At 40.1% G+C, this 23,189-nt stretch overlaps 1 protein-coding gene across 6 annotated transcripts in view; it reads right to left on the bottom strand.

Annotated features, from left to right (window-relative positions):
- Nucleotides 1-5,863: 5,863 nt before the first annotated feature.
- Nucleotides 5,864-23,189, bottom strand: part of AFF3 (ALF transcription elongation factor 3) — a 522,770-nt gene continuing 505,444 nt past the window's right edge. For all 6 annotated transcript variants that reach the window (XM_072743000.1, XM_072743001.1, XM_072743002.1 and 3 more), the window contains 6 exons: nucleotides 22,462-22,598; nucleotides 17,309-17,380; nucleotides 15,612-15,705; nucleotides 12,832-12,881; nucleotides 12,459-12,682; nucleotides 5,864-9,597 (listed from right to left, as the gene is read on the bottom strand). In XM_072743000.1, coding sequence (XP_072599101.1) covers nucleotides 9,476-9,597; nucleotides 12,459-12,682; nucleotides 12,832-12,881; nucleotides 15,612-15,705; nucleotides 17,309-17,380; nucleotides 22,462-22,598 — 699 coding nt within the window. In that variant the 3' untranslated portion in view covers nucleotides 5,864-9,475. The remainder of the gene's footprint in view (nucleotides 9,598-12,458; nucleotides 12,683-12,831; nucleotides 12,882-15,611; nucleotides 15,706-17,308; nucleotides 17,381-22,461; nucleotides 22,599-23,189) is intronic.

Below are 23,189 nucleotides of genomic sequence, written 5' to 3'. Positions count from 1 at the left end.
AGACTCCTGTCTAGCAGGGAGCTCCACAAGGGCTCGATCCCAGGACTCTGAGATCATGACATGACCTGAAGGCAGACCCTTAACCAACTGAGCCACCCAGGTGCCCCCACATTCTTTTTTTTTTTTTTTAAGCAAGGCCATATTCTCATATTACTTGTTTGATTGTGGATAAATTTTATAAAAGAAACGGAAAAAGAAATGAACTACAAATGGCAGGAGTGGGTCTCAGCATGGAACATTTTTGTTCCTCAGCTGTGTTCGAACTATGTCACAATGTAACAGCCTCCACTTGGGCATTGCTTTATAGTAAACAAAGCCTGACATGTAATAAATCAAAGAAACAAAAATCAAAACCTTGCTTAGCAAGAATATTCCAGGCTCTCTTGTAGATTGTTTTTTCACTCTAAAGTGACACTTAACATTTCCTGCCAAGAGCATTCTCAGAGTGGTGTTCCGTTTTGTAAAATGCACTGTCCAGTTTAGTAGTTCAGGTAGGTTCATATTTTTATAGAGGAAAAGATAAGTTTGTGACTAAGTTGATTGCATTTAAAACAAAATCCTGTAACACATGGGAAAGCACATTTTACTCAGAAGTTCTAGAAAGAGACAGTAGGATGTTTCTGAGACAGAGTGATGTTGATTTCAAGGTTTATTAAGACATTAAAAAAGTAACTTCACTGATGCATTAATATTTACCTTCAAATATAAAAGTGCTTATTCTTACAAATCCTTAAGGCTCATTCTGTTACAGTATAGTAAGATGTTTCTCCATTCCAGAAACTGTTCTGCATGAGTTTTATGTGACTTATAGACACAGCAAAATCTTCAAACAGTAAAATAATGGTCAATGATTCCATCATCTTTGTACATATAAGTTTAAACTCAGACAAAACATAAGATCTCCCTAGACAACTCCTTACTATTAGATGTACACTCTACTCCTAACACCTTGCCAAAACAATTCATTATTGAATTGTTCATGGCTTGAATGTGGAGTTTTATTTGCAATATGATAAATACTGCTATGCAGGAGAAACTTTTCCTTACATGAGAGAGAGAGAGAGAGAGAGGATTTAGTTATTTGCCCTTCCTTATGCAGACATGAACCAACACCAAAGTGAAGTACTTTAGGTTTCATGCATGCAGACATCTTAGAAGCAGCCTGGGAGATGAGACCCCTCTATAGGAGTAAGAGATCTGGGAAGACTTTATAAGGATGCACCAAATTTCCTTGGAAAAAGTGTTAATGAATTTTGAGAAGAAAAGCCTGAGGAAGTGAACCTTACTAAAGCCACTAGTCTTTATTAATTGCTTGGGTTAAGATTTTTATCACACACTTAAAGACACAGACAAGAGCACATGGTTTCATCAGTAATAGTGTTCATAATGTTGATGCTTAATAGACCATTACAACTACTTGGATTAAAATAGTGACACAGATTCTAGACTTTCTCCATAACCATATTTCAAATGCCCTAACAAGAAATCCCAAAGAAATATCATGTAACAAAAATGAACTTAAGCTATTTTAATATTGAATGACTAGACACAAATGAAAATAGTATTTGACCTTATAAATACAGCACTTTAATCAATGCTACAATGGGTACATGTATACAGCATAAATTACTGTACAGAATTGTCCTGCTTAGCATCCTCTTCAATCCCGGAAACAATTGTCAGTCAGACCAGTTCCTGGAAGAGGAGATGACAGTCCTCTAATTTGGTTTTGTGGCTGCTCAAAATAGATCAGTGGGAGAGTCTTGTGGGACATAAGCAGGTTCCTAAGTTGCTGACAGCTTTCCCGAGACCGAGATGCAGAACTTGAAATGGTGTTTCATGTGAAATGCTACGCAGGAATATTGAATTAGAGTTGCCAGCTCCATGAATAAACATCCTAGATGATACACTACAAAATGGTGGAATTTTAAATTCCTGCTCCAATTGAGGCAAACTTACATGGGAGTGACTTTCAACTTGATTCCACAGAACCATACATAGGGTAGGCAGCTATTTATTATGTTGTAGTAGGAGTGTGCATTCCATTGTACCTTGGCCAAGAAAATGTAACATCCAAGTGTCTAGCTAGCGTAGCGACACCTCCTCATGCCAATAGAAGTCATATTGCCATTCTAGAATTTTTTTTTTTTTTTTTTTTACCTAAAAACTCAGAATTCACACTGGATAAGGTGTGGTGCTCCGGGGATAGGGTGTTAGTATCAATTTGGGCCTAAATGAGGATGGATCTTGCAAGATTTTCAGCCACTGCTCTTTTGTATTGGAAAAAGGCTAGGGATTTTCCAGGAAGTATGAAAAGAAAGGGCCCTGTAGGATGAGTATTTCATGATTATTTTGATTGCATGAAAGCACTGATTTAGGGACACAAGGAAGCCCTGTGTCTAAATAATACAAATTTTAGATAAAAGCTAAAAAATTTCAATCCAACACTGAAGGCCTTGATCTCGGTTGTATGAAACATTCAGATTGGTCAGATTTACAGTTTTTGTTTCGATGTTTAGGGCTAGAACATGAAGTGTCTAGGTGGGCATCACAAAAAGTTCTTATGTTGATTTTTCTCTCTCCTGGTACACTGATTAAGGTGCAGCCTGCAATTAAGTGATCATGTTGAGGTAACCTAACCCACAAGAGAAAACATCTATCTATTCTCTCAAGAGAGGTCTCATCTTTCCTGAAATTCATGACATACCCATGTCCCTTATGACAGATCTCCTTTCTCAGGGACAAACCTTTCAGAGCAGCTGTCCACCTCCTGGCCCCAAACAAACAAACAAACAAACAAACAAAAATACCATCGGAGGCACATGATCCATATCTTGGAACTCAGCCTCCTGGCACTCAAACAAAAACCAAGACAGAAAATGAGACTGTGCTATGTTCTCTGGCTCTATGAAGATATTTGAAACATGGTGTTCAATAGGCACATTATTTTCTCATGGAAGATGGCACATACTGGAAGCTTGGACCCAATGTTCCTTCTTCCCCTTTCCATCTGGACACCCTTGATTTCTTAAGGTCAGGACTGGATGAGAAAGAGGAGGGTGGGACTGTACTACCAACTGGGATCTTGGCAGCCTTGCTGCTCTTGGCGAGGACAGACTCCCTCACCCCCTCATTGGTCTTAGAGCTCTGCCTACAGGCAGGAGGACTCAAAGTAGTAACAATAAAGGGTGAAGAATCTTATGGAGAAAGGGGGCTATGGCTACCCACTGTCATCCTCTTAGTCCTCTAAAAACTTGGCAGGGTTGGGACAGAGTAGCGTGCCCCGTTATCACACTTTTGTGTACTGGTGTGTGTAGATACGGTATATTTCTGCTGCCTCTGTTCTGACAATCATGGGTTACTCCTGCTAAGTGTGACAATTGGGATCTCGAAATGCTTGCCAAATCTGTTGATCCTCACACTACCTGAGGTCATGGGTATTCTGAGTTACATTTCACATACAGGAGGATGTATGTGAAGGATGCAGAGGAGCTTTATTCAAGGATCAGGCACAGCAGGCGAAGGAGGGAGACATTTGGGCACTCCAGTTATTTTCCTGACTTCTCATCCCAACATCGATGAGTTCTCTTATTTAATCCTTGTTTCCTCAAAGCTCCCACTGTCTCCAATAACTGTTCTCCTAAAAAGTCAAGATACTAAACCTGACTTATAGAACTTAGAAGGGAAAAATACCCCAAAGGAACGACAACAACAAAAAATCAACCCAGCTCACGGAGAGGGATATTTTGGAGTGAGCTGGTAATCCTAGAACTTCAGGGGATTAATAATCAGAATGCAGATTACTCAAAGAAAAGAGTTTATATTATTTCACCACACAGGCCCCACGGATAGCTGACAATGCTATAAAAGTGTCTATCACTAAAGATTAGTAAGTTATATGCTTAGAATTTTTGACATCTCAACTACCTGGCCATACTTGAAGCTTTGTGATCTCTCATTTTGTAGGATGAAGGTAACACAGGAGACTCAAAGAATGTTCTTTAAGAAGTCATATATCTTTGGCTAATGTGGGTACAACACCGTTCAGTCATGTAGAGTATGTATTTTTCAGCATTAAGTATTTTCTCTTTGCTCATGTGGACATCTAGAAATCAAGAGATGATAAACACTGGGGAAAAAGTCAGTTTTGTTTTATGGAAAACTGAAGAAGGGCTGAAGAACATGATAGAAAGCAGAATATTGTAATTGTTTTTATCACCAAACAGCACTGTTTGAAAATCCTCAACACTAGTACTATTTTACATCATCTTTGGATATAAGTATTTTCTGATAAGCTTTTTCTATGTCAGAAACGAATAGTAAACAAATCCTTGATTCAGCTCTCCAGGCCCCATCGTTTCTTCCTGATGCTTAGAGACAAAGGCTGATCCTTGTGCCGACTTGCAATTAGTACTTTGAAATCATCCCTCAGATCAGTGTGTTTAAAACTGCCTCTAAGAGGTGGATTTTCCAAGTAACGCGCATAGGGATTTAATCCCCTGATCCCCATTACCGTAAGAGCTGTGAATCTAAGTGCCCTTGGAGCCAGCCCAAAATTAACCCCTGGTGCCTCAGAATGCCAATTAAATCATAAAAACCAAAACTGTGGTCAGATGTAATTAGTTTGAGAATAGAGTTTTGTGATTTTCCTCATGCCTCATGCAAACAAATTGACCCCTCTGATGACATCTATAGAATAATTCAGTTTGGACAAAAAGAACACAAATCTCAACTCTGAACATTTCTTGTGCTGTTTGCTAGGAAGCTGTATTATTGAAAACTGTGCTTGGAAAATTGTTGGAGATGCAGTTTATGTTGTTAAATTTTCTTTCTTTCATTAAAAAAGTGTCTTTCAAGACTCCAGTTGATCCATGTTTCATTGAAAATGTGTTACTTCTTAAAAAAATAATTCTGATTAGAACAGATTTCAGTAGCAGGCAAACCATATACGACAAAGACAGTTCTTGAAAGACTGTTGAGTGTTTCTTAGCCCAAACCACTTCTGAAAAAAGTATCAAGGTCCCTGGAGCAAGCAAAGCCCATCCTGGACATCTGTGGGATGAGATGGTCTCTGTGGTGGCCTGGAGCTAGGGTCCTGCTGCATGACAAGGCAATTTGAATCTAAGGGTATGGGCTGGGTAAGGTAGAATGATCGTTCTGTTTCTGTTGCTGTTTCTGCTTCTTTGGGATGGAATGGACTGAAAAAGTTGTGAGAGAAGAGGAAAAATAAGGTTAACAAATACTCTCCCCCACAGGTGGATATATATGGCAAGCTGCTGTTCTAACCTTTCCATCTTCATTAGTTCATCAAAATTCTCAACCAAATATTACTCAACCAAATATTGCAAGCATTATTCCACCACGTTGGCCTGAGTTGAAAAAACCTGACACATAGAACTTAAGGAATTAACTTGTGTCATTAAGGAATGTTGAGTAAAACAGTGTCCCAGTGTCCCAGGACTACTGGTTGGACAGGCATCAATGCAGTCATCAATATGAACTCCTTCAAGCTTCCTAGTTAGCATTTTCTGGGCCACTGGGGTGTGTTATTCTGCACGTGTGTATGTGCATATGTGTGCTGGGAAATGGGAAAGACAGATAGTAAACTGTAGTTATAATGAAGAAAAACATGCTTCTGTCTTGCCGGTGGAAAATAGCAGATCTAGTAACGATAATCCATGGGAGCTACATTTAAAAAATTTGTGAAACGACAACGTTGCTTCTGAAGAGATTATGAACTGGGGACCAGAATACTTATTTGAACGTATTTACGTATTTTGATTCGGAAGTTTCCTTGTAAAAATATTCACAGCAATTGGTGGACACTTTTTTTTTTTTTTTACATACAACTCGGTTTCTCTCATTTACAACATAAATCATTTAATGTAACATTTGCAACCTTAGAAAGGCAGACATATTTAATCCAAGTCAGTTTATAAATTCCAATTTCACATGGATTAAAAACTGCAGATAAATTAAGTCACAATAATATCCTGTACATGCATTAAGGCTGGTGACTGCTAAAGTCTCTTGGGTATCTACAAACAGGAAATCACACACAGATTACTGGGTCTGAAGAGTGTCTACATCATTAAAAAAATCTTGCTTTTTTTTTTTTGGTGATACAGATTTCAACAGTAACTCTGGAAAACTGTGAAAAATGTTATTTAAAAATATATATGTATATACTACTGCACAGTTTCAAAGATGTGATTCATAAATAATGTTGGCTGCACTGATTAATTTTGTAACAATTACTGCACTTCCAAGGTGATGCGAACACGCAGTGACTTATACTCAATGTTAGGCACTAGTAATATCCTTCAGGCATACTACAGTTTTATGTTAGCTGTATTGTACATATATATTTTTAAATGTATGCATTTTTATACAAACTGTGTATATTATGTATGAGATGTCAGAAATGTACACATCACTGTTATATAATACACACATCATTGTTTTACATACTAGGGTAAGTTTTAGTGCAGAAAATCTCATTGCATTCCATTCTGGGTGTTCGATCTAGTACACAATTTGTCAACTCTTCAGATTATTTTTCCAGTACATTCTTCTTTAGATAGTGGGTCCAAGTTTCCATTTGCAATTTGAAAGTTTCCAGAAATATCTGTTTTAACCAAACCTCTCTTTCCAGGCACAATCCTGCACATAAGTCTGATCTGTGTAGAGAGTAGTAACAAATCCCAAATTTTGATCAGGAATATATTGGGGTTACTTTCTTTCAAAGATAACTCTAACATTGTGTTAAAGGAAGGCATCCACTCAGGTCATGGAAGGATAAGGTCAGTTGAACTCAGTGTTTAACTTCTGAGGAAATAATAAGTCTTCAAATAGAAAAAAATGATCATAGACATTATATGTTTAAATGGGAGAATCTTTAGAAGAACATACATGAAACTGTGAGCAGTGGTTGTCTTCGGGGGTATGGGACTTACTACTTTCTACTTTATACATTTGCTGTATTGTTTGAATCTTTACAATGAGCATGTATTACTTTTATAATCCAAAAACACAAGAAAGGTATTTCTACTTTGAACAAAGCTAAATAAAAGGAACAAGTTATGAATGACTTTCACGGACAACAATCAGAAAATGGTTCCTTACCAAAATCATGTATGCCAAAGTGAACGAAAACTGCTGCCCTCACATGGTCTATGATGAGATCAAAGACAGGGAGAGGACCTGCATGCTCTGACCATCTCCAAAATGACCAGTTCCAAGTTTTGTTGGGAAACATGAGCCTCCTAAGTGCTAATAAAAATGCTGGGGCATAATCAGCCAGGGGCCACCTGTGTGTTTACATGGGGTTTTGTGGGTGCTTACCCATGTAGCTCCCACAAGACCTGTGACTTTAAGGATGGGCAGGGCCAGAAAGTGACCCAGGGAAGCACAATGGACTCTCAGGTTCATCATCCCTTTACGTGAGAATTTCAACATTTCGTCAGAATTCAGCAAGAGGAAGTAGAATAAGCCTCAGTCCTCAAAAAAAAAAAAAAATCCAAAATTTCCTAAATTATGCTCAAATTTCTAACATACTGTGGGATCACGAACTCTGCCAATGACTAGTGAAAGGGATGTGAGGAGCACCGCAGCTGGATAAATGGAAAGTAGAAATACTGGTAATATTTCCAGATGGTCCAAGGCCAAAGCCAAATGCAAATTTCACAAATCTTTCAGTGGCTTCATTTCCCTTTGAACCCTTCATTTAAAACTCATCTCAAGTCACTGAAGTTGTTCAATCATTTTGAATCAGTGCTTAGAAGTACAACAATCTTATTTCCCGCCTACAGGTCAGGTGACCAAATGGTAACATGACAACCAAACCAGTAAGAGCATCAGGGAAAGCATATCACTATCCATTATAAATGTTTTGTGCCACTGTCACCTTGGAAAACAGAGTGTTCCACATCCCGCATCACCTATCTTTTTCAGACCATCCTGGTGCAATTCTGTTGAGTGAGAGGCTTCAAGGACATTATTTTTGTTTTTAAGGATATGGCAAGGCATAATATCTTCCTTTCTAAGAATTTTGCTTTTTACCAGTATTTTTATAACTGAGTTTATTTAACAAGAAGACTAAATCTAGGGCACGATAAGAGACTATAAAAAGAAGTAAGTTTCAGACAAAAACTGTAAACAAGACGTCAAAAAACTAAAATGTAAACTTCATTAAAAAAAAAAAAAAAAAGAAAGCAGAATCAAGGGCAAGATGTAAACATACCAGGTACTGGGGATGTAGGCATGATGTTCTGGTTGTTGCTACCCCAAACAGATTTGCGGTCCTTACAAAGATAACTTACCCTGCGCAGTAAGCAGCTTGCTAACCAAAGCCTGAAATGTATCCCCTAGATCGAAATGCAACAAAGGCCTGCGTTCTGCACGAAGAGTGAGAGGATCAGACAGTCTTGTGTTAGCAAATAGTTCTCAGCTTGATAAGCAGCAGATACAGACTCCTAGTGAAGAGACATTCTAGGTAATGTCCTAATTTGGCCAAGAAAATTTGTAAGAAAGCTATCGTGGAGAGAAAAAGACTTGAAAAATATTGGCTGACAAATGCCATGTGGCTCTATGGCCACCGTGTCACAGTGGCAGGAAGAAACAACACATGTGCTGGGTGGGCTGGTTGTTGCACGTGCAGAAGGTTGCAGTTCTTGACTGTGCTCTGAGCACAGCTGTCTTTTAATGTCAGTTAGCTTTCAAAGACACTGACTTTTTACCAAATTCCAGTGCCATTTTCATATTCTTTGGGGGGAAGGGCAGGGAAGGCCTGTGGGATTTGATCCGTTTGCTTATGACGCGTTTAGTTGAGAATAAAGTTGGATGGGAGAGGTGGGTATTAGACAAAAGGCAAGGTATTTGGTAACATGCAATCTAGTAAACGTCCAGCACAAAAATAACTGACTTCTTTTCATTATTCAATTACCCATTAATACACACAATCAAAAATTAATTGGGGAATAGTATATTAATACTGAAAGTAATCAATAATATAAGAACTAAGGTTCATCTTAACTGGCAGTCAAGCTTTTGGTGTGCTGTATTGCACCTGGTTAACTAACCCATGAGATTTTGGTTGAATGTTCTAAGAAGTCATGGTTTAGCTTTGAAATAGAAAGTGTGTGTGTGTGTGATTTTGTGTGCGTGTGTGTGTGTAAGTGTATATTCTCTTAAGTAGAAACCTCTGATCACTTTGTCTAGCTTGGGTTTGTGGAAACTAGACAAAGAAAATGCCTACGGTTCTAAAGAGCCATATATCTTACACACATACAGGCAACTTCTTTTACACCCACACGTACAAACACACATGCCCTGGGAAAAGACCATTGTTCGATGCTGAGGAAATATTCACCGCGGTTTGAGAAATGCTGTGGCTGGGAACTTCAGTGGCGCAGTGTCCAGAGACATCGAGCCATCCACGGAGATGAGAGCACAGTCCGGCTCACGGCCAAGGTCCCTATGACAGGTGGGTGCTGTTCCGCAGCCAGTGCAGACCCTGCTGGGAGTACTGGACCAGGTGCTCCATGCTGCTGTGCAGGGTGACAGGCCCCATGAGCAAATCCAGGTCATTGAAGAATTCTAGGGGACAGAGAGAGTCGTTTTAGTGATGCGCATGCTAAGCGTGCCACCCTGAGAGACCTGAGTGACTTAAGAAAAATATCCCATTCATTGCCTTTATATACATCAAGCATTCTCTAGTCCATTGTGCAACTTTAGCATTCAACTGAACAGAACTCCCAGGTGGAGAACTCATCCTATATCCAAATAATTCTATTGGCCATTTCTCATTTAAATGGATAACATTTACTGAGCCAAAAAGCAAAGAACATTTACTTCCTCAGACTGCATTGTTATACATTAATGCTTCCTACCCTGGGTGTGGGTTGTGGCTCTGTTGCCTTAACTGTACTCAGCAAGTGCTGAACCCCTGGAGTGAAAGCAAGGGAGGAGGCTCCAGGTCCCTGGGGGCAAATCAGGGACAGGTTCTGAAAAATCCTACCGAGGTCACCTTCTAGTTCTGGGACATTCTTTCATTAAATATTGATCACGTGCCAGGGCACTGTGCTGGGTGCAGGGAGGTAGAGGTTGGGGAGTATACCAAGGAGAATAATGTGTAGGCTCTGCTCTCTAGAGATCACAGTATAGTGGCTGATACAGACAAATTCATATGGCTCTTATGCTGTCATAACTGGATCACTGAATAACACTCCTTGAAAGTAAGTCTCTGGGAGAAGTTTTTCAGAGGTGCTCGTGTACATGCTGATCCTGCTGGAGAAGGCAAGGGAGAGGTTAGAGAAGACTCCCAGTTGGCCGGGAGGATAGCCAAGGCAGGAATCTAGGAGCAGAAGAGGGGAGGAGGAGCAGGTCCAGGAAACAATGCCGACTTTGCACTGGACATGCAGCATTGAGCCCCTGGGTACGAGATATCCAGCAGCCAGCTGGCAGTGCCATCTGGAATGTGTCCTGCTCAGGGTCTCCCAAACTGGCCACGTCAATTTTTATATGTCCTGTCCCTTCTGTTTTGTCCACCTGTGATGCCTACTCTACTCCGTCTTTACCATGCAACTACTATTTGCTTTTCAAATCCCTGTCCCATGCCAGTTCCTCTCTCAAGCCTCTCCTGGTGGCCTCAATCCCCTGGCATTGACCTCCCTGGCATTCTCATTAGATTTTCATGCGCCACCTCTGGGATGCATGTTATGTGCTGTCTGGTTTTATTATCAGTTTCATGTATGCAGGCCCCATCTGCTTATCTATGCCATTAATTCCTCATCTCACTGTGGACATTCTGTTCTTGTCCTCAGAAGCCAATGCTATCATGGGAACAAAATTCACATTTAAAGGCTTGAAAGTGAGCTCAGATTTGCATTCTCACTGATATTGGAGGGAGAGTAGTAAATTGGCATAGTCTTTTGGGAGAAAGTTAATGATATGTGTCAAGATATGTAACAATACATACCTTAAAAGAGTCTATACCTTTGACCCCCAAATTCTCCCTCTTATGAAAATAACTAGAATATGAACAATGACTTATATGAAGATATTTATCATAACATTGTTTGCAATAATAGAAAAAATTTGAAGTGACATGTCCAACAAGAAGGGAATGGTTTTGAGAAATCATGATACTTTATGACTGCATAAGCACTATTATGACAGTCTTCTAGAACCATCATAAAAGATGTTTCTTTTTTTTTAAATTTTTTTAATTTATGATAGTCAGAGAGAGAGAGAGAGGCAGAGACACAGGCAGAGGGAGAAGCAGGCTCCAAGCACCGGGAGCCCAATGTGGGATTCGATCCCAGGTCTCCAGGATCGCGCCCTGGGCCAAAGGCAGGCGCCAAACCGCTGCGCCACCCAGGGATCCCATAAAAGATGTTTCTGAACAAGTTCATGACATGGGAAAATGCCTGATACAATGTTAAATGGAAGCAGACAGGATATAAGACTGCATATGGGTTGCAATCTTATTTTGGTAAGAATCTTGCATATTTGGAGAAGACTAGAAGAAACTTCGGTAGAATGTTAATGGTAATTACTTCTTGGTGATAAGATTACTGATAATTAAAAAATGTTTTTCTCCGTAGTTTTCCATGTACTGCAAATTTAGCCACAGTAGACATGTGTCTGTCTTATAATCTGTGAAAACAAACCTTATTTAAACCTTATTTAAACAAACCTTATCTTCTCTTATTTAAAGAGAAAGAGAGCTTACTGCTACCTAGAAGACACTCTCTTTTCAGTCAGAAGTAGCTACCACTTACATAGCTAGGGACATTCATCCTCATTAATTAATCAGTCAATCAATTCATTCATTCGATGTTTCTGCTCCCCAGCTGTGTTCTAGGCCCTGTAGGTTTTGGGATCAGCAAGCTGAATAGAACGTGACCCCTAGCTTCAAGGAGCTCACTGTCTCAAGGGAAAAGCGTACATGTATATATCTATATCTGTATTGACATCATCTTTATGTATCTATTTTTTTGTAAAGATTTTATTTATTTATTCGTGAGACACACACACACACACACACACACACAGAGAGAGAGAGAGAGAGAGGGGCAGAGACACAGGGAGAGGGAGAAGCAGGCTCTTCACTGGGAGCCTGATGCGGGACTCAATCCCTGGATCCAGGCTCATGCCTTGAGCCAAAGGCAGATGCTCAACCACCGAGCCACCCAGGCATCCCCTATGTATCTGTATTATATCTATTTCCATATCTACCTCCATCTCTAATCTCCCACAGTCAAGATTAAGGTCAGTCAAGGCACAGGAGGCCCTGAGTGAGGGGGAGAGGTCAGGAAAATTTTCTCACAGTAGGTGACAATTCCTACTATGTCTTCTCTGGTAAATGATGAAAACTTGCTCGGTGATGCCCAGGGTCAGGCCGGCTCCCTGAGCTGTGGTAGAACCCTGCACACACCCCCTAGAGGCACACACACCTCTGTTTTCCTTGGCCAGGTTGTCTGCCATCTCCCAGTAGTCATAGCTGTGGAGAATGCTGTTGGTGATGCTGACGTGATTGGCTGCCATCTGGTGGATGCGCTGTGGGATGCTGACGATGGTTGAAGGGGACAGGGCGCTGGCGTTGGAGAGGCTCCCCTGAGATCCCACGGAGCTGGTTGGGGAGGGGTTGGGAGACATAGGGGATGGGGTTCCAGTGCTCCTGTTAGGGGAGAGAGTAGGAAAAAAACAAGAGTGGGGAGGTTGGTACCAGGGGAGGTAGAACAGGCCCCCAGGGTAAGCAAAGCAGCACATGGCCCAGCATCATGCAGTGTCTCATTTATCACCTTTCCTTTGGAGAAATGAACTTACTTTCCACTGGCTCCCCATGGAGATGGGGCTTGGGCAGCTTTAGATGAATTCTGCAGGAAAATAAAAACGTTGTCAGTGACTACCATCTGTCTGAGTTTAAACAGCTGACAGTTACATGTTCTCAGGTGACCGTTGGGAGAAGTAATGGCAGAGACTGCAGATAAAGTGAAGACTCACAGAAACTGGATCTGGGAAGCTGAAATCACTAGGCGACTGGTCTTTTTTCTGGAAGCTGGGGGCGGGGGGCAGTTGCATGGCCTGTTGGGTTCCACGGGGGGCTAAAATGGACAACTCGCCCCACAGCCTGGGTTTTCATCCACTGAATTCTATGTACCAAATTAAATCATAATCCTGAGGGTCTGTTGAATCCTGAACCAGCCTAAATTTTTTCAACTAGCTTAGTTTTCTTGAAAAGGAAAAAAGAGTGGGAGTCCCCCCCCCACTACACTTACTGAGACCATCTTATATTTAAATATAGGGCATATCTGCAGAAACCACTGACATACATTTAATGCCTGAAAAGACATGAGACACCAAATCCTATTGTTTTGACTTACAAGGCTTAAAAATTTCTCTTAAAAGAAATTGCTGTTGAACTTTTCTAAAAGAACAGATTAAAATATATGTCCTTACTGGAGCATTCAAAAACTGGTTTATCTGAATATTTTGATTTAGGATGCTATATAATACATGAGCCAGTTGTTTGCATCAGGCATTGAAAAGAAGTTTTGCCTATGGCAAGGAAAGTTGCTAAATGTACAGACAGATTTCTACTCTGAAAGCCTGATCATGTGTTCTTGCACATAAGTTTAGGGTATTTTTAAATTATTAATAGTCTTTATGATACTGATGTGAATTTGCCCGTCCAGAGACAAGAAAACAGCTTGAGCCTGGTTCCCCAGAGACAAGGTGTTTCTTTTGGTTAAAAAGGACTTTATGAAGTGGTGAATGGCTTTTAGTTTTTAGTGGAGGTGTTACCAAAATGGTAAGAAATGGCCTAGCAGGTGGCAATTCTGCAATTGCCTTCAGGCCTCTTCTACTACCAAGGAAGCCCTGTGACTGTGAAAACACACATGGGGAGCAGGTCTTTTTTTTTTTTTTTCCAAAAGTAGCTCTATATTGATAAAACACATTCTTTGTGGACAAATTCTCATTGTTACCTGAAGGTTTCATAATCCCTGAACTTTTTTTTTTAAAGATTTAATTAATTAACTTAGAGATCAAGAGGAGAGGGAGCAGGAAAGGGAGAAGGGAGGGAGAGAATCCTAAGCCGACTCCATGCTCAGTGCGGAGTCTGAGGTGGGCCCCAATTCCATGACCCTGAGATCATGACCTTGAGCCCAAATCAAGATTTGGACACTCAACTGAGCCACCCAGATGCCCCCATAATCTCTAAACTTTAAATACCATTTAAATGGCTTTTCTTAAATGTTTTTTTAAAATAAAGATTTTATTTATTTATTCATGAGAGACACAGATTGAGAGGCAGAGACATAGGCAGAGGGAGAAACACGCTTCCTGCAGGAAGCCTGATGTGGGACTTAATCCTGGGACTCCAGGATCACGCCCTGGGCCAAAGGCAGATGCTCAACCCCTGAGCCACCCAGGCATCCCCTTAAATAGCTTTTAATTAAGGGTAACAACCAGTGATCCCTGGAGGGGAAACTGATGTTTGTATTCTCTGTCTATTCGGTACATATTCATGGATGGCACACATACACGCTAAGAACTTCTTGTATGCCTTAAAAGTTCTGTTATAACCTCCATGGCTTACAGAGTTCAGAGTCCTTTTTATTCAAGCTTTTTAATTTTTTTGGTACTGTAATAATGCTCTTCAGCATTAGCTCTTAGATTCTGACATTTTAGAAACTACTTCTCTTGACCTTGGGCCTCCAAAGTAAAGGAATAGGCTTAGTGTCTGTTCTTGTCATTATGACACAGAATGGTCAATATGTTAAAAACAGTCATATCCTGCCTTAGAACCTGGTTATTCCATATGTATGACCAGGAAGGAGGTCGCACAGAGCCCCCGGAACCTCCAACATAGCCTGGTCATCAGAAATGATCTCTAAGGTATGGAGGTTGGGGGTTAAAGGATCTAAAATGATGGTGTGTATCTGACAAAGGGTTGGTAGAGGTGAAAATGGTATAATTTCTTGTTTCTATAGACAAATGGACAGCAAAGAGGCCTAGAAATCTCAAATGCATTATAACTTCATGTCTGCTTCACAAGTACAGCAGGGAAGGCTTTCTTTTTTCTCATTCTCCCAGTGAAAATGATTTCACTTCCTGAGATAGGGAGAAGAGCCTGGTTTCCAATTCTACCCTTATCTTTACCCACTGCTGTTGTCCTAGTGCCTCTGAGTTCCAACGAGCCATTTCTTATCACTTCAAACAACACGCTTATTAAAAACTAAATTAGCTACTGAAGGGAGCTACCCGGAAGTCCTAAGTTGTTACTTCTGAGAGGAAGAAGCTCTAAGCGAACATGAGGAATTTGTTAGCTATAAAGAATTTCCTAGGACACTCGAGTGGGTAATTGGATCTTTTTTCTCTTGAGGCCATGGACATACGAAGACACAAGGCAGGAAGACGAATCAGGCAGGCTCTCAAGGCCATTCTCTGAGCCTTGAACACCACGAGAATATCATAAAGGGGGTTACTATTGACATCAGAGTGTTCCTGTATTCCTCCCAAAGCCATTGAGTCTGCCAGGCTCCTAGAAAATGTCCTTGACCACTGGATCCAAGCAGCAATGTCACCCATTAACCAGACAATACCTTGAAATAGTCAATAAGTGCTTTGGAATACTTCACAGCATGGTCCCTTTTGAGTCGAAACATCCGCCAGTACAGGAGAGCCAGGCAGCGGTAACTGTGGCAGAAAGAGAGAAATGGGCCCCGGGGAGTGTAAGTGTGTCCTCTGCCAACAAAACTTACACAAAACTCTTTTTGTTCTAAGGCACTCCATATTTATATCAGGATTACGTATATGAAATATTGTTATGCTTATGTTTATGTCTGTCGAGTATCTGTATTGCCATGTGTTCAAAAGATCTAATTCTAAAGTTCAAGGAGTTACCCCACAAGTGTATGTACCACTAGATGGTGGCTTTAGCACTTCTTTCTTGGGGCCAAGGGAGGCCATTTTCTTCTTCCACCACTAGAGGACAGTCTCTCTCCATGGGAGGAGTGAGGGAGAACTAGCTCACAGCTTTCACGGAGACGGGGAGTCTCCAGGCAGAGCCACCTTCCTTACTCTGATTCCCCACTGGCGCCCCAGACTTCTGCAGTGTTGGCTTTGCTGAAAGAATAGCTCCTCCACCTGTTTGTATTCTCTTCACTTTTAAACTACTGGACTCTGAGTAGTTCAAATAAAGAAACAGATACGAACATCTTATAAACAAGAGGAACTCAGTGCTGAGAGTAGTTATTATTTTATTTTATATTATTTATAATATATCGGTATTCTATCTTACATAATATTAAGTATTAATCATCATTAATTTGTTAATCCTAATACGGAATTTTCAGTTTGAAAAGAGTACAGAAAGTACTTCCTGAGACATACTCTCTTTGCGTTGATGCTCTTTGGTCATAATTATTTGCTAATAACTCAGATCTGGTGCTGACATGCTGGAATGCCAACATGCCAACTACAACTTAATAGTCTCTTTTGAGCACATAAAACTGCAGATGATGTAAAAGTACCCGAGGACCCTGTCTTTTGTGTATGTTGCTGCTATTTCCTTTGAGACTTGATTCTCTGACCTGCAGATCAGGTTCTAGAGTAGGGGATGAACCACTAGAGAGCTAAAAATGTTGGATTTCTATAGATAGGTGTCCTGTCATTTGGGAGAATGGGGTGAAGTGTCCCAAGGAGATGTAACGAGGAAGATTATTATACTCACATAATCTGTACCATTGTAATCATTACAGATATAGAAAACATCTATTACATGATGGTGAACAGTTTAAAAGAAATGCTTCTATTACCACAGTGTAATGAACTGTTCCTTAGTTTGATATGTTGAGAACTTTTGCACATCATCTTGATTCAGTCATACTAATCCCACATATAAGGAGGCAAATGCATTATTTTGATCGTGTCTAACGTGTTAAACACAAGAGAAATGACATTTGGCACAACTCACATTCAAATGATTAAAACACAGGCCTACCTGATTTTAAAATTGTGCACACATGCAGCTGCACACATGTTTGCATGCACACACGCACATGCACACACACAGAGAAACTACTATCCTTGTGTAATGGACCTGTTGATTCTCAATCACTGTGAATTCACATCATGCATGAAATAGTGTGGGCTCTCCCTGGCCACCATTAGAACTGCATATGGTTTTGCACATCAGAAGTCACTAGAAAAATGTATGCGTTTCAGTACCTTGTTTGCCAATGAACATATAGCAAGGCTGAGGGAGCTATTTTAAGCTTTCTCATTATCATTCACTCACCATAATGCAGCTAGTTGTTTGTCCTCTGGTGTGGCATTGGGGCCTGAATGAGTTTTTAGTCTCATAGCATACCTAGGGGGAAAAAAGGAAAACCAAAGAAAATTTTTTTTTTTTAAATTTATGATAGTCACAGAGAGAGAGAGAGAGGCAGAGACACAGGCAGAGGGAGAAGCAGGCTCCATGCACTGGGAGCCCGACGTGGGATTCAATCCCGGGTCTCCAGGATCGCGCCCTGGGCCAAAGGCAGGTGCCAAACCTCTGCGCCACCCAGGGATCCCCCAAAGAAATTTTTTAAAAAAGCTTTCTTATTAACAATAGAACATCTTCGGTGATCGAAGTTCTCTTTGCTTAGTACTTAGTTTTTCACAGCACTTGCTATTCTTTTTTTTTTTTTTTTTGGCTTCCTTCCTTTCTTTCTTTCTTTTTATTTAGAGAGGGGGAGTGTGGAGAGGGAGAATCTCTAGCCGACTCCACGCTGAGCATGGAGCCTAATGTGAGGCTTGATATCACAACCCTGAGATCATGACCTGAGCTGAAATCAAGACTTGGGATGCACAATCAACTAAGCCACCCAGGTGCCCCCCTGTTAATTCTTTCTTAAAAGCTAGCTGATGCTGCCCCATTTCCCCTAAGCACTATATTACTAGGACAGCTAGAACAAAATGACTTTTATGGCCCTCTAGGTACTTACTGCTCCAAGTTCAAATGCTACAGATGGTTGAGAGTGATACCAGTTCAAGCATTATCTAGGTGTATGGTGACACATCCATTTTTCTAATTTGGACTTATGGCTGAATGACTAACAAGATGGAGTGAAGTTCAATCCTTCTAAACTAATTTCCAGAAAAATATTCACTTCCTATATTCAGATGAATGCTTGGATTTTACCCTTTTCACTGTTCACGAACTCTTACATTGATGGCTGTGTAAATGTCCTAGGCGCATAAGTAGTGGCTCTTATGAACTTTACTTAATAGCACTTATTTCTCTAAACCAAGGGGACTATGGTCATTCCATTCTCTCAGTAACATACCAAGTTACTTGTAGACTCTGGGAGAGAGCTCAGACAGAGGTGAAATGATCAGAAAGTCCTGGATTCAAATCCAAGTTCAGCCTCAATTTCTTTACCGATAAAATAAGACTAATACTGCTGATCATATAGCATTGTTGTATGGAGAGTATTGGTCAAGGTCATTGTAAGTTGCTAAAAAAAATGATACTGTTATTATACTAGCTCCACAGCATGCAGATTTGTAGTGTCTTTGAATATATCTCTACGCATAGTTTTTCTAGTGGTTGCTCTGAGTATTTACAATATACATGTATGTGCCTTACCATAATTCACTGGTGTTAACACGTTTCACTTTGAGTGAAGCATGGAGACTTTATTTCCCTTTAAGTCCCTTTACTTTATTCACTTTTCAAAAACATTGTCTTGAGTATCAGCTGGTGATATGATTCTTGTTTTGATCATTGAGTATGATTTGTGAAACTCATGAGGAGGATAGTTTATTGCATGTTTTTGTACTCTGTTCTTCCGTTGTTCTTCCTTCCTTTCTGATGCTCCAAGATTCCTTCATTTGTCATCTCCTTTCAGTTTGAGGAACTTCTTCTAGCTAATCCTCATAGTTTAAAAACAAATAACTTTGTTTTTCTTAGTTTGAGAATATTTTTATTTCTTTTCTTTCCTGTATAATGATGTTTCACTGAATCTAAAATTCAGTTTGATGGGTTTTTCTTTCAACACTTGAAAAATGTCATGCCACTCTCTTCCATCCTCCATGGTTTCAGATGAGAAGTCTGCTGTCATATGAACTGGTGCTCCTTTATAAGTAATGCATCATTTCTCTCCAGCTGTCTTCAGGATTCATGTTTGTTTGTTTTTAGTTTTCAGAAACATAGTGCTGATGTGTCTTGTCATGCATTTCTTTGGGTTTATTCTACTTGGGTTTTTCTCAGCTTCTTGTACCTGCATATTTATGTTTTTGCCAAATTTGGCAAATTTCAGCCATTACTTCTTCAAATATTCTTTTAATTCCATTCACTTCCACTCCTGAGACTCCAATGATACACACGTTGGATCTTTTGTCAGTGTGCTTGAGGCTCGTGGGGCCCATTTTTTTTTCAGTTTATTTTCTCTTTGTTAATCAGATTGGATACATTCCATTTTCTGTTCTCAAGTTCACTAATTCTATCCTCTGTCATTCTGTTGGAGAAGATCTTCAAAAAGCGGTGACTGCCAATTGACCTGTGAGCTGGACCTGGGTGAACAGAGGCTCCTCACCTTCCTTGTTCTTGAAATGTGGGTTCTGGGCAGCCCGGGTGGCTCAGCAGTTTAAGTGCTGCCTTCAGCTCAGAGCCTGATCCTGGAGACCTGGGATTGAGTCCCGCATCAGGCTCCCTGTGTGGAGCCTGCTTCTCCCTCTGCCTGTGTCTCTCTGCCTCTCTCTCTCTCTCTGTGTCTCTCATGAGTAAATAAATGAAAAAAACTTAAAAAAAAAATAAATGTGGGTTCTACTTGCCTCTTCTGCTCCCAGAGGCTACTCCAAGGACAGAGCCTTGAGACAGTAAATACAGTATTGAGAATATCTGCCTAGTAGACTTGGCTAAACCCAGTTAAGGCCCCTATGTAAACTTTAAGATTTGGTGTGTGCGTGAGTGGATCCATTCACCTTGTGGCCACCCAAGTAAGTTCTCTTTGCTTATTAAACCTGCCACCTAGGAACATGGAGTGGTCTGCCCTTTTCCCCTCATGTCTCCTTCCCCCTTTATCTACAAGGGAGCAGTTTCAGATTACATTTGGGAAGCTCCTGATGCAGTGTTATGAACTAACACATCTCCACTCTGCTATTGAGCCTATCCAGTGAGATTTTTGTTACTGTTATATTTTTCATTTCTGTAATTTACATTCAATTCTTTAAAAAAATAACATTTCTTTGCTGAGATTTTTTATTTTTTGTTTCTTTCAAGAGAATTTATCAATTTGTTGAAGCATTTTTGTGATGGCTGCTTTAAAATACTATCAGATAATTCCAACCTTTGATTCATCTTGGCGATTGGTGTCAAATGGTTGTCTTTTCTCATTTCTTACTGCCATTTTCTTATTCAGTTGTGATTTCTTGTTTCTTGGTATGATAAGTGAGTTTCTACTGTAACTTGAATATTTGGCTATTATGTTAGCCAAAACATATCTAAATCTTTTATTTTAAAAGGAAGCTGCCTTGTTCAGGTTTAGCAGGCAAGTCCTGGCCTACTTCTGGGTTGTACTTCCAATTACAATTTAATTTTTAGAGTGCTTGTGGTACCATTTTGATTTGTGATGCTTGGTATCCTTTGAGGAGAAAGGAATTCTCCTGCCTATGGTGACAAAGAGGGCATCCTGAGCTGGACAGTCATGGTGAGATTCCCCCTTGCCAGTGCTCTCAGCCCCCACTGTCAGTGGGGGAGGAGAGTCTTAAGTCTGGCAGGCAACATGCCTAGATTTATGTGGTGAATTAATGCTATTTTCTAATTCGGATAAAATAATTTCTTTTGTCTTAGTTTTCTTAGTAGTTTAAGGGATTCTATTCAGTCTGAATTATCTAGAAGATAGATTGTGTTCTCCATCATGCAATGATACTTGCATTAGTGAATACATTTGAGTCCTAACTCTGGTGAAGAGCAGGTGTAGCACATCAGCACCTCCAGGTGTATTTGACTGGCATCAGGCTTTCATTGTTGTTTGCTTATTTGTCTTTTAAAATTTGAATGCCTTAAAGGGGGCCAGGCCCACTCCAGTTTGCCATAAGACCTCTGACTTATTTGTTCATTCAAATATTTATTGAGCACGTATCATGTTCCAGGAACTATCCTGGGGATTAAGGATACATCAATAAATAAATCAGAACCCCTCCCCTCAACTTCTCTGTGTTGGAGAATTCTAGGACACATCACTTCTTTTGTGTGCCTATGGAGGGTCACCATTTTCTTACCCGTCTGTGGGTCCCTCAGTCTGTGCCTTACTCTGAGGAAGGAATGGGAGAATCTAGGATCTCTTAGAGTAATTTTAAGTATTTTACTATGGTGATTTCTGTTGTTCGCTGACAAAAATAGCATACAATGTGAGAAAACAGTATGAAGGAATCCAATAATACACGGATATAGTAGGGATATTTTAATAAGAAAAATGACTGGGCAGTGTTGACTTTCAAAACATTCTTAAGAGGTACTTTTTAAAGATGATGTATTCTCTGATGCTGGGGTGACAGTTTCAAAGGCTAGAAATTACTTACTGAAGGAGAGTGGTATAAAATACCTCATTGTATCTTTGGGCCAATAAAGATCAAAAAGGTTATAACCGAAGATGACTAGAAATCTTCCATCTGGACTGACGGGGCATGCTAAAACATTTAATCTTAGGTTGCAAAGAATTCCAGAATTAGGAAAGTCTCTTAAAGTTAGTTTTGGGGAAGAATAATTTCACATATGGGTATTATATATTATCTCAAGCAGTTGAACTAACTAGAGACATAAACTATATGACAAGGTTCTCAGTATGGTTCATGGATGAGATTCCCTTAATGGTTCATTAAAAAGGCATTAAAGATGTGCCTTTCTGGGTCTCTGTGATGGAAGACAAGAGTCTCCCATCCAACTCCTTGATGTGGGCATGTCAGAAACTCTACTTCTACTCACATTACATGTCTCAACCCAGGTGGGGGATGGTGCTCCCAGTCAGGTCTAAGAATAAAACATCAGTACCTGTTGAGACAGCATCTCATAGGAGAGAATTTCCTTTCCTAAAATCCCCCTGAATGTTCTTTCCTCTCATCAAATACTCCTGAATCATTTACTGATGGAGTTAGGATTTTTATTATACTAAACTGAATCATATTTTTTAAAAAACAGCATAAAGGTGAAATTAGTTCAAAATCTGCCACTTCCCAGCTGGGTGATGTAGGCATGTCACATTTCACTTGGACTCAGCTTCCTTTCTCCAGCAATCAGGGGTGAGAGGAGCTCTCCTGCTCAGTCATAAAGAGAGCAAAGGAGGCAGGGTGTGTGAAAGTGCCTTGCAAAACCTTACATTCTTCCTTGTGGGAATGAACAGGAGTTCTTGGTAGCTGACATACATCCTCATCCCCTCCACTTCCCCAACAAGACACAGTGCTTACCTGATGAGCTCTACTGTTTCCGAATACATTGTATAAGGAGATTTGGATTCCATTGGGCCTTGTTCCATTGCATTTCCACACTCAATAAATGACAAAGCTGCTTCAGCATAGTTCAAAGCCTTTCCAAACTTTTCCACCTGATCAACAGAGTTAATACAGTGTCTTTCTTAAGTATAGTTCTTTAAATGGCATTGTTACATAGTTTATATGCTTTATTTGAGAAACCTGACATTTGAGTCCCCAAATCCTGTGACTGAAGCTGAGAGAAGAAAGAAACAGGATGCTTCCTTCTCTAGTTATTTTCGCAAATTGCTACTGGTTCAAAGTGAGTGAACAGTTACATACAGAAATGTACCAAAGCCATACAATAGCTGCCAATCAGAATTGGTCAGAACTACATGGTTGCTCTAATTTCTTTTTCTTCCTAACCCCTAATTGCTTGGCAGCTTCCCTCCTTTTTCCTCCATGCTATGCTAAATAAAAAATGATTTGGGAGGATTATCTCAAGTTGTCTAAATTTATGTTAATTTCCCCCCATGTCAGTGAGGATAACTGAGAATTGGCTTCATATTTTTAGACTCTCATAAATCTGAACTCACACATCAAGGCAACCATATATTGTTACTCTCTGTGATAATTACATATTCTAAATTTGGATCGTATCATCTTCCCGGTTTTCACATATTCATTCATCAACCAAAAGAGAATTACACAAAGACTACTGATCT

This window comes from Vulpes vulpes, chromosome 16, assembly GCF_048418805.1.
Source record: "Vulpes vulpes isolate BD-2025 chromosome 16, VulVul3, whole genome shotgun sequence".
Taxonomy (NCBI): domain Eukaryota; kingdom Metazoa; phylum Chordata; class Mammalia; order Carnivora; family Canidae; genus Vulpes; species Vulpes vulpes.
Note: the sequence above shows the minus strand (reverse complement) of the source record. Positions and strands in the feature narration are given on the sequence as shown.